This window comes from Gavia stellata, chromosome 8 (assembly GCF_030936135.1).
Source record: "Gavia stellata isolate bGavSte3 chromosome 8, bGavSte3.hap2, whole genome shotgun sequence".
In the NCBI taxonomy this organism is placed as follows: Eukaryota; Metazoa; Chordata; class Aves; order Gaviiformes; family Gaviidae; genus Gavia; species Gavia stellata.
Genome location: NC_082601.1, coordinates 2530924 through 2542761, shown reverse-complemented (window position 1 = coordinate 2542761; position 11838 = coordinate 2530924). Strand labels below are relative to the sequence as shown.

The window sequence follows — 11838 nt, the reverse complement described above, 5'->3', positions numbered from 1 at the left end:
ATTTGTTTTGAGCAAAGGCCCTCAGAGTTAATATTGCAACTCCTTCTACTGTTAACTTGGTTTTAGTCTGTGGTGGACACAGTATACAGTGGTTTTGTACTTCCTTCTTTCTCAGAGACGGGCTGGTACCAGATGCTTTGGTAGATGAAGCAAATAAATAACCACTGTGTTCAGGGATGAAATAATTTCTCCAGCTCCTTCCCAGCCCCTCAGAGTTTGAATGCTGTTGTGGCTGTGGCATCCTGTCACCTCTTGAGTTCTCTCTCTTTCTCAGTACAGTTTTCTGAACAAAGCCAGCTGCTTGTGAGATTGATTCCTGCTCTTCAGCATGAGTGAATACATCAAACGTACTGCAGAAACATTAGCTTTATTTAGTCACTAATTTACAAGTAGTAACAGCTTTTGACCCCAGAACAGTTGCATGAAAAACACATGCATAAGAGCTCAGCAAGCAGGAGAGGCTTTTGGGTTTGGTTTGGGTTCCCCCCCTGCCCCAGCTAAATAAATTTTGCTTATATGTAAAAGAAATGAGTATATTCAAACATTTTAGACTAGCCCAGAAAAATTCTCTCTATTTGGGAGAATGAATAAAGTAATATGTGGCAGTCTTAAGTACAAGTATAGAATTTCAGAGATACTGAACTGGAGTGCAGTTTTAGCACAGTTAAACATTGTAAGAGTATGCAATGTTGAAATGTTTGAAAGTCCAGGCAGTGCTTAAAAAAGCTTTGGGTTTTTTTGACAGTTCTCATAAGCATGTTTTAAAAGGATGTTCATGACTATTTTGCTCTGCAGTTACTTTTTTTCTTTTTTACATCATAAGGCACTATCAACATGGAAGACAATAAGGCACTTGGAGGAGGGTTTGGAACACTTCTTTCAAAGGCCTATGTTTTGCAGTGCCGGCATGCCTGTGCCATGCAGATATGCTTTATGGAAAGACATGCTTTGGTTTAGACAGCTTCTACGTAGTTGGCTGGCAGCATGCCAGTCTTGCCGGTTCTCTGCACAGTCCCATACATCCAGCCTTCATCAATTGCTTGTACGTTTACAATTGTGTCACCATCTTTGAAGGAAACCTCATCAGCATCCGCTGCCATATAGTCATACATGGCCCGGTAGGTCTTCTGTTAGTTTTAGAAAAGGAAAGGGCAAATAAATGAGACACATTTATATCCCTGCTGTCAGGACTGACAGCCAGAGCTGTTGGTGAGTATCAAAATGTAAGAGCAGGCCTAGGTCAAGTTATGTTTTGACTCATTTCGGTACTCTAAAAGTACTACTGAGAGCAGTCTTGGGCTGGTCTTTTCTCCTCATTTCAAATCACAAAATATCTTCTCACTAAGGCGCTTAAAGATTATGGAAGTTCAAGTTTTATCATTTTCAGGTAGAAGCAGCCTCCTTGCTTCTGAGGGGCAGCCCACACTATACCTTAGGTTAGAGCTTGTGTATTTTAGTGACACTGAAGCTGAACAAAATGTTTTCAGAGTGTATTTGAGTAGTATCAGCTCTAGGTAGCTCCAGCCACAACTTTAAGGTGTTGCCTTGCAGCAGATTGTGCGGGGAGGTGATGCCATACTCACTGTCATATCTACTCTACGAGTTAGTCTCATGAATAGGGCAAAGTGTTAATTTAAAGTTTTCAAAAACAGGTGAGGGTCTATCCCCCTTCACTGAATCTGTTACACCTTCACCTGGTTTTGTACCAAGCTTCAGCCCAGGGGCAGGCATGCTACTGCCTCAATCCTGGAGTAATGTCACCTGAAGCATGAAGGAGCCTGCACCATCAGCTATGAGGGACATCCAGGGCTGCACACCTTTGGTGCGTGGTCAGATTAACACCTGCAGCAAGAGTGGGACTGTGCGTCTAATACAACTGATCAATGTTACTTACACCAGCAGTAGAGGGGTGAGAAGGAACCGATGACACGGTTGTTTGCTGGGTGGCAACTGACGATGACCGTTGTTGTGGTAACTCTATGGTTTTCACTTGTTTGTAGCCCACTACAAAAGGAAGATATATTTTGTATTGTTTATTACAGAATTAGCAATTAGGGTTAGAGTTGCTCTGACTAAAGATCATGGGATAGATCATTAGGTGGGTCAAATCTGCATTTAACCCACTGAAATACAGCTTTACAGCTGTTGGTTACGTCGGTAACTCAACGTTTTGCAGGTGTACTTCTGTGCTGCTTCCTGGCAAAAGGAATTACCGAGCATGAGCCCATGACTAGAACTGCCCTGCCAGCTGGTCTGGATACCATTTGTCCCTGTGTGAATAAATAGCACGTTTGTTCTGGTACCTGTTGCAGTTGTGGCAAAGAAGCCCCCGTTGCTGTAGTAGGACAAATGTTGATCCACACCATCCGAGGGTTCGGATTTTTCATCGCCACCACTGAGGCTCAAGGCGCTGGCAGAGCGGGAGTGCTCCCGGCTGCGGCGCTGGGCTTGGACTGCAAGGAGGAAGCAGTGGGAACCAGTTCATGTCTTTGTTTTGTAAGGAGATGCATACATAAAAACCTACGTGTGTGTGTGTGTATATGTATACACACACATATATAGGTTAGTTTGCATATATACACGTATGCATGTGCATTCATAGTCTCTCTGCCATTGTTACCAAACCCATAGAAGTTGTCTTTATATTGAGTAGAAAACTGACATACACTGCATGCATGCTAAACAGAATTGGTTACTGTATTTTACAACATTCAAGGAAAAAACCTGTGAATTGATCACAGTCTGTTTTTAGGGTTACTCAATGGTATTTGCAGGGCTTTTTAAAAAGTACTCTGTGGACACCATGCTGAAGTTCTACTCAAAAAGGAACAGTTATTAGGTCCCTCTTATCTTCAATATTCAGAATATTTTTCTTTTCTTTCTCCAACCTCCTTCCCTTTAGTGCTAGCTACTTCCACAACTTTTATTCCTATTATTCAAAGCTTTCCTTTACCAGCTGACACAGATCTGAGCCATGCCTGAGACTGTGTTGTCTATCATTCAGGATGCATCTCTTCTCAAACTGTTAGCAGGAAAGGAGTTTAAAAAAAAAAAGGTAACTGAGGAACAGTATTTTTAGAGTTATTTAAAAAGGAAGCACATGTTACAGGTAAGCAACTGTATCATGCTATCTGTGGATCATATAAACAATCTTCTTCATGCCTGTGTTAGATCACTTCTATACTAATATACAATAGTAAGATTAACAATGTATTTTTTGAGAAATAGCTATATTAACATCTAGCTACATTTATGTAGGTAGCATAAATAATAGTTATGCTGATGAGGAGGAGCTACAGACAATTTCTCCTGTATTTACGATTAATTCTCACAAGAACCGTGTCCCTGTGTAACTTTTGAAATCTTGGCTCTGGTTAACAGAGTGCCTGAAGTCAGCATGTAAGACTCCACTTGCGTACTTGCACAGGTAGAGCACTAAACTGTACTTTGGCATCCCCAAGCCATCAGTTTTACCAATTGCATTTGCACAAGAATAAAACCTATTTTGCACAAACAGTAGAGCCTATAGAACAAACCAGAGATCATATGTAAGCTTCTAGATTGAATGTTGTCTTCTGCCGGGTCGTAGTCAAAGACTGACCCGGGATTAGTGCGCCACACACGAAGACCTGTAAGAGAAATAACATCATCTGAGGAGAAGCTGTAGCTCAAGCAACTTTTGGAGAGCTCGAGCAGCACACGTCTGTCCTCCATAGGAATAAAAGTGCATCAGAAAAGGCAAGTAGTATTTCATAAATCTGTATTTCTCGAATTTATGGCATAGATTAGGCACTTTCTTTTAAAAAAATTAATCTACACCAGGTAAGCTGAAGTATCTCTCTAATACGCACAGAGATGAAATTAAAAATATAAGTAAGAAAGACGAAAATCTAGCATTACATTACAGAGTTGGGCAGGATGAGAGAGGCAGACTAAAGATGGTTTAGAGCTGCTATAAAGAGAATATTTTCAAAATGGGCTTTGATAAAAACATCATCTCGAAGTCAGGTAAATTAGAACTGCTGTGGCTGAGCTTAAATGAAACAATTCATCAAGGTCAGCTTGTGTTTTGTGTAAATGACGTACTCAAGTCACGATAAAACCTAGGTTCTGCTTACCTGTGAGAGTCTCTTGATCCTGGTCCACGCGCTTTCTCTCCATTTCTACTACTCGCCTTTGAATGCCTCTATAGCTAATATCACTGAAGTCCTGCATGTTCTTTTTCACGCGTTCTGTGATGGGGTCGGTAACTACAGGTGTGAAACTACCTTTGTTTTTCTCAAAATCTTCATGGTATTTCACCTGCAATTTAAAATGAAAGGTCTGTTCTCTGTAGCTTAGATGAAAAATTTTCATTCCTGCTTACCTCAGGTGCATTTCTAGTAGAGAGGGGCACTGCTGTGCTGAACTTTCGCTTTCTCCAATCCAAGGAACAATGAGAGAGGGCCTAATCCCAAACATGTCTTCCCTGCAGTCACTCCTGCCTTTAGCATTTAAGAATTTGGGTAACTGAACTTGGTATATGCACATTATCCTTGAGTTGCCAATCCCAGAACATCTCAGGAAAAAGGTTGTTATTTAAATCACTTGCCAAGTTAAAGACACATCTGTAAATGCTCTTACCGTAGAGATATGTTTCTGGGTCTCTCGTACACGCCGCATTTCAGGTGTATCCAGTACATACGCAGCTTTGCCTTGTACTTGTTTTCGGAAACTATCTGAATAAAGAACCTGCCAGATGAGAAAAAGTTAGCGAGCATGGGGCACAGAACTACTTCTGCATCATGAGGAGTGAGCTGTACTGAAGCAGCCGACCAAAGAAGGGAAAAAAACCCACCGCAGCAGCAGCTGTGTTGGTGAACAACATTAGAATGCAAAGCAAAATTGTTTTTCATAATTACATGAGACATGGACAGCTCTGGACTTAGTCCCAAACAGTCCTTTTCTTAATTAAAAGCTCTTTACCTTTTTTAACCTTGAAACAACAGGTAGAGGCAATGCAGTAATAATGTTCTAGATAATATTTTCATATATTTGACATGCACCTCAGTGACTTTAGTGAAGTTATCAGTGTGAAACGGACAACATCGTTAGACCTGTATTATATCGTCGAAATACTACAATTTTTGCTGGGTTTGTAGGGTTTCTTTTTTGAGTGATAACAGTTGCATCATGCTTCTGTAAACATTTGTTTGGAGATATTGTATTACTGGACTTACCGAGCAAGCCTTAACACTGAAGGTCAGGCTGGACGGGGCTCTGAGCTACCTGATCTAGTCGAAGGTGCCCCTGCTCACTGCAGGGGGGTTGGACTAGGTGGCCTTTAAAGTCCCTTCCAACCCAAACCATTCTATGAGCCGTTATGTATATAAATGTTAACAGGATGGGGTGTGTCAGGATTTACCTCTGGAATAACAGGTTAGCAAAGCAGCGCCATTCCCAGATTTGTCATGTTTTTATATAGAATGTCAGAAATTAACATATTGTGAGATTTCTAATCGGTGCTGTTACTGAAGAATGATCATTTTATATCTCATACAGTATAAGACCAGTAAAACCAGAAAATATTTGCAAGAGACTTGAAGGCAACACGTTATTTGAAATTCAACTGTTGTTTGGAAAAAAAAAATCCCAAACTAAAGCAGTTGATCACACAGAAAGAAATACTCAACTGCAGCAGAAAGTAAAAAGCAAGTATTAAAAGATTTGATTTTAGTATGGTTACTTCATACTTCTAAACTAGGTAGCTAAGGAGTTATGCTAACATCTGCACTGTTAACTTCAGTATGGATTTCAGGGATTGAAATGTTAGTTTTTGATGTATTTTCATTTATCGGCTGCATAGAACATACCGAGCTGATGTTTTCTTGATTGCGTTTAGCTCTCTCCATCTCTGGAGTCATTGGTGTTGGAGTTCCTTTTGCCAGATGTTCCTTGTACAAAACCTACAGCGTACAAAACGGTGTCCACAAATCAGACTGGACTAATTCGTAGGTCATTTTGTAAATGGTGTTATTGTTTAAGCATACTCATCACTGCAGGGGTAGGAAAGATCTTGGGAAATAAAGCATCTAAAAAGTTATTTGCTAGAGCAAAAGTTAAAAAAAATCAAAGGGGAAAATAAGCAAAAAAAAGTAAAACTGAGAAAATAAATTAGAAGTGAAGTTTTTGTTCAGAATGGTTATTTTTTTAACATAAGGTGGTTGTCTGGCTTCTTTCAGTACCGAGCTAATGTGTTCTTGACTGCGTTTGACTCTCTCCATCTCTGGAGTGACCGGTGTGGGGGTTGCCTTCCCTAAGCCTTCTTTGTATACAACCTACAGATCACAAAGTAACTCAAAGTCACAAATGTACAAATTAAAAACGGTACTGTTACTAGGTTTAGAGTAAACACCATCCATTATGAAAGAAAAAAAAAAGTCAGAGGAAAAACAGTATTAAAAAGTTAATTGACAAAAAAAATAATCTTTTCAGTACTGTAATTTTAAGAGATGACTTTTTAAGTTTGAGGGAAAAAAATTAGAGGGTTAAGTAAAACCAGGCAGACTTAAGTTATTAAAAAAAAGCAGTCTATCATCTCCCCTTTACTTCTTCCAGACAATACCGAGCTAATGTGTTCTTGATTGCGTTTGACTCTCTCCATCTCTGGAGTGATAGGTGTGGGGGTTGCTCGCCCCAAGTTCTCTTTGTACAACACCTGCGGGATACAGAAGATGTATCCGGTATCTTAAGCCCCCCCAAAACCAAAAGGATTTGAACACAAACTATTACTTTGTTATCAAATTTCAAAAATGTCAGGACTGATTATGATATGCAGCACTGCACAAAACCAAACATCTACTGCTGTAAGGACGGGTAAGAAAAATAAACTGTAAAAGAAAAGCTTATTATTTTTCTGGTTAACAAAGGAGGGCTCTATCCAGCTACAGCTATGACGATGGCTCCGTAGGCTCGGGGAAAGTGCTTGTGGCCCTAGAGAACTATTTAAGAAATGTTTTATCTGCATTTGAAGCAATTTGTGACCTTTTTGGGAGGGAGGAGGGAGTTTTGTTGCCACACTGATGATGGGCAGCCAACTAAAGAAGGGTGTTGAGGGTGGGTGTCTGGTATCACTGCACCGTTACACCTACACATCTCCCCAGTCCATGAGGCCACCTAAAAGCTATTGCTTATAGGCCATCCAGCACAGGAACAGTCTCGTTCCTTTTGTGTCATTCTGTTTAAGGCATCCTAAGTCACCTGTCACAGCAATCCAATCTCACAAGGGTCAGAGAGCTGGGATTTTTTGGGGTGGGGTGGTTGGGTTTCTCATTTGTTTTTCGCTAAAGTCAGATACCCCTGAAAAGCCAACAAAAGCTTAAACACTAAGCATAGCGAGATAAACCTGAATATCTTCAAAGGACGCTAAGCCCTTAATTTTGTCTGGATAGAGCCCACAGGTGCACAAACTGAGTTGTAGAAAAGGCCTAAATTTCTGGATCAGACTGTTAACACTAAAGTAATTGTATTTTAGAAGAGGAGAGATTAATTTGCAGAAACAGATATAGCTATTTTTTTAAGTTAAAATCAACTTTCAGTAGGTAGTTAGAATGTTACTTTATTAAGATATACGCACAAAGGAAAAAAGAAATATATCTGTTTTAAGGTACCGAGCTAATGATTTCTTGATTGCGTTTGACTCTCTCCATCTCTGGAGTGATTGGTGTTGGGGTCACTTTCCCCACATTTTCTTTGTACAAAACCTACAGGATACAAGGGAGTATCCAAATGTCATTAAAAAGGCACCACCAACAAAAAAGAACCCCCAAACCAAAAGAACATACAATATAGCTTTTGAATAATTACACTTAAGAAAGGGTTAGATCTGAGGCACAACGCTGTTCCCAAAAGCAGCAATGGGAGCTTTGCCATTAATCTAATCTACCAGGATATGCAGAAATGGACCCCGTACGGAATCAACTCTGCATGAAAGCACACTTGTAGTAAGAGAGGGTTAGAAAAAATTGCAGAGAAACAATATCCATCCAAAAAAGGTCCCACCTAGTTCTAGTAAAATCCTACTTCAGACGGTGTTAAATAGAAGATACTATGATTTGTTTGGAAGCACAGAAGGTAGGAGGTTTATGCTACATGGCAGAGAGATTGATTTTATCAAGTTAGGAAGCACAGATTGCTAAACTGCTACAGTCATGTTAAACACTTCATTCAGATCTTTAGGAACTGGTTTCCTGTTAAAAATACCGAGCTAATGATTTCTTGATTGCGTTTGACTCTTTCCATCTCAGGAGTGACAGGTGTTGGGGTTGCTTTCCCTATGTTTTCTTTATACAACACCTATGAGACATAAGGAGCCAAAGAAAGCAACAATAAATAAAAAGCTATCCATAGAGAGACTTAAAGCCTAAGGCATTTTTTTTGTTCTATTTATTTTTCTCAGGGCCTAGGCATTATATACATTTTTAAAGAAGGTACTTGGCAATATTTTACTAGAGAAGTAGGGTTTGGCATACTGGCTTTTTAACTACAGGATCACTGGTAACAAATAGTGTAAGTTCTACATAAATGAGACCACAAAAATACCATGTTGAGGGGCTGAGGATGTTATGAATATGTAAATTACAATTTTTTTAAAAAAAGAATGTCAGCATTGCAGAGAAAATGAGTGGAGTTTGGTAAGTGTTTTTAGGATTAGAATAGGGCATTAAAATCACTCAAAAAAACCAATAAAAATTGTAACAAGTTAAAGTCACCACTGTAAACGACAGTAAAAGTCATGAGTAAGAAGTAATCACTTATGTAAGCTGCTTTAGAGCTAGGGTCAGCATTATTTTGGAACAAGTGTTACAACGTCCATTTATTAAAACTGTTAAAAATGTTCTTTTAAATAGAGTTAAAGGGAACTTTTTTTCATAGCAAAGTACCGAGCTACAGATTTCTTGATTGCGTTTGACCCTCTCCATCTCTGGAGTGATAGGAGTGGGGGTTCCAGTCCCCACGCTCTCTTTGTACAACACCTGTGTAGTAACAAGAAGCACCCAAAAACATAATCACAACTCAGTAATAATTACATCCAACATGAAGGTAAAATATTTGAGTCTGCTGGATCTCAACCTGTTCTAACGTGCCCTAAAAGCTGCCCCCGGAAGCAGGGAAGACTGGGATTGCACCCATGAGGGTCTGAAGGCAAAGAAAGAGGTCTATGGTCTTAGTCTTAGCAGGTGCAACAAATCCAACACAGAAGCCTCTTAGGTCAAACACATTTTGATGGTGGAGGGGAGCTTTTAGACTACTCTTGAAGTCTTCTGGAAAGTCAGACCCTCCCTATTCTATCATAACAATGTTAAAATAGGAAACTGGTAAGATTTAAAAAAAAAAAAAAAAAAACCCAAACAAAAACACATATGAAAGAGAAAGGAAGTTGGAACAGGGAGCAAAAGGGTTAAAATATTTAGGATTATGTAAATAATTACATATATGAAGAATTGGTAGGTCAGTAACATTGGGAAATACAGTACAGTGAGGAAGAAGAGATGTTTTTATGAGTTGATTACATGGAAGAAAGGAGGGGGATTGTTCATTTTTAATAAAGGTTAAAAAGTTCTGTTTAAGTGGAGTTAAAGGGAATACTTCTTTTCCTCCACAAAATACCGAGCTAATGTGTTCTTGATTGCGTTTGACTCTCTCAACCTCAGGAGTGACAGGTATTGGGGTTCCTGTCCCCAGATCCTCTTTGTACAACACCTGTGGGGTAACATGGCTGTGTTAAAACAAAAAAAGAACAAGGAACAAGCGAACAACAGTAACACGCAGCTTGCTGAGAAAACAGACTGAATGTTTTTCAAAGTCGCTCCGAGCCAAGACTTGGAATAAAAGAGAAAAATTAAAATGGTCCTCAAAACTCTACAGCTAAACACTAAAACTCTACAACGCCTCTTGGCAGAAAGCTAGAATACCTTCTCTGTTTGCCTCTCAGGAGCTATACAGAAAAACTGTCTGTGCAACAGTAGACAATTAAAGACTTCCTAAAGGCAGAAGGTATCAAATACAACACAAAAGGAACAAAAGAAATCAACTCTGTTTCATTTACCCATTCCATAAACATCACAGCAGGTTACACTGGCATGTATTAGAGCACTGTTATACTGAGGTCATAGCCATAGATTTGTATCAGGCACTGAATGGTTTAGTTCTCATATATACAGTAAGTAAAATCAGGAAAAAAACCCACCACACAAAACAAAACTAAGGATTGTTGTGACTAAGAGAAGGAAAACAGGGTGTTTCTTAAGAGCAAAAAAAGTAAAAAGATAATCAGACTCAAAAGAAAGGTGCAATTAAAACTTATTATTAAGGTGATGTAATAAAAAACAAAGAGGAACAAGAATGATGTAAGTAACAATTATGAAGGAGAAAGATCTCAAAGGGACCAGGATATTATTTTTTGTATAAGTTGATTATAGGGGAACAAGAATTTTTTGTGTGTGTGTGTGTGTGTGTGTGTGTTAAAAGTATTTTAAAAGGGATTAAAAGGGAATTTTCTGCTTCTCAAATTAAAAAATACCGAGCTAAAGTTTTCTTGATTGCGTTTAACTCTCTCAATCTCGGGAGTGACAGGTGTTGGGGTTCCTGTCCCCACATCCTCTTTGTACAACACCTGTGGGTAACACGGCTGCATTAAAAAAAGCACAAAGAATAAGCGAACAACAGTAACGCTCTGTTTGCCGGGAGAACACGCACAACATGAGAGATTTTCTGAGATGCCCTGAATAAACACAGGGATTAAAAAAAATCCATAAAAATCCCCACCTAGTTTAAAACTCTGAAGATAGAGTTAAACACTAATACACCGGCATGACTTCTACCAGAATGATAGAATACCTTCCTGACTTGCTTAAGTGCTTCTCAAGGTGGACATTTAAACCTGGTATTTAGAAGATTAAAGACTTAAAGTCTTTTCACCAGCAGTGAGGTAAACTTTTTCCTGACCGTACTTGAGTCATTGGAGGACCAGGTCCTAATGTGCCTTCCTGAAAGTTTTTCTGTATACACGCACCTCAAAGAGTCATCCGTTCCCTGAGTGAAACACTACTTATTGTCCAGAGCTTGTCATCAAAGAATCTATCTTCCTTATTACAGGAAGGACACGGAGACATGATCCTAATAAAGGCGTACGTGTGAAAATGGTAGCTGAGAAATTATAATTATAGTGCTCTCCTATCTTACATGACACTTTCCTCACCCCAAGAAACATCCAAATGCTACTAATTTTTTTTGCCCTTAAGCAAACCTGTGCTTCCAACGTATCTACAGCAGTTTACACCAGCTGGAGATTTGGGCCACTGTCTCTGTGCAATATTAAATATTACTTATTAATTAAATTTTACTTAAATATTAATTATTAACAATATTACTAAAGGAAGAAGGCATCAAATACAATGCTGGAGGAATAAAGAAATGAGTCCTGTTCCATTTACCCATTTCATAAACATCACAGCAGGTTACACTGGCGTTTATCAGAGCATTGTTATACTGAGGTCATTTCCACAGATTTCTATCAGGCAATAAAGAGTTTAGTTTTTATACGCGGTAAAACCAGGGAAGAAACCAACAACCAAGGATTGACGTGATTAACAACAGGAAAAGCAGATATTAAAGAAGAAAAAAATATGTTCAGAGTGAAAAGAAAGATGGAAATACGGGATCTAAAAGTTATCGTTAGTAAATTATTTAATTAAAACAAAGTAAGTAACAATTATGGAGGAAAAAATGTCAAAACATGGGGAACAGGATATTCTTTTTTGTGTAAATTGATTACAGGGAAATACAAGAGGGGTTTTT

At 38.9% G+C, this 11838-nt stretch overlaps 1 protein-coding gene across 1 annotated transcript in view; it reads right to left on the bottom strand.

The window, feature by feature from the left end:
• Window positions 1–953: 953 nt before the first annotated feature.
• Window positions 954–11838, bottom strand: part of NEB (nebulin) — a 131956-nt gene continuing 121071 nt past the window's right edge. The window contains exons 137-149 of the mRNA XM_059820707.1: window positions 9649–9741; window positions 8922–9014; window positions 8242–8334; window positions 7650–7742; window positions 6605–6697; window positions 6225–6317; window positions 5853–5945; window positions 4624–4731; window positions 4119–4302; window positions 3537–3629; window positions 2304–2453; window positions 1895–2004; window positions 954–1127 (exon numbers count right to left, since the gene is read on the bottom strand). Coding sequence (XP_059676690.1) covers window positions 954–1127; window positions 1895–2004; window positions 2304–2453; window positions 3537–3629; window positions 4119–4302; window positions 4624–4731; window positions 5853–5945; window positions 6225–6317; window positions 6605–6697; window positions 7650–7742; window positions 8242–8334; window positions 8922–9014; window positions 9649–9741 — 1470 coding nt within the window. The remainder of the gene's footprint in view (window positions 1128–1894; window positions 2005–2303; window positions 2454–3536; window positions 3630–4118; window positions 4303–4623; window positions 4732–5852; window positions 5946–6224; window positions 6318–6604; window positions 6698–7649; window positions 7743–8241; window positions 8335–8921; window positions 9015–9648; window positions 9742–11838) is intronic.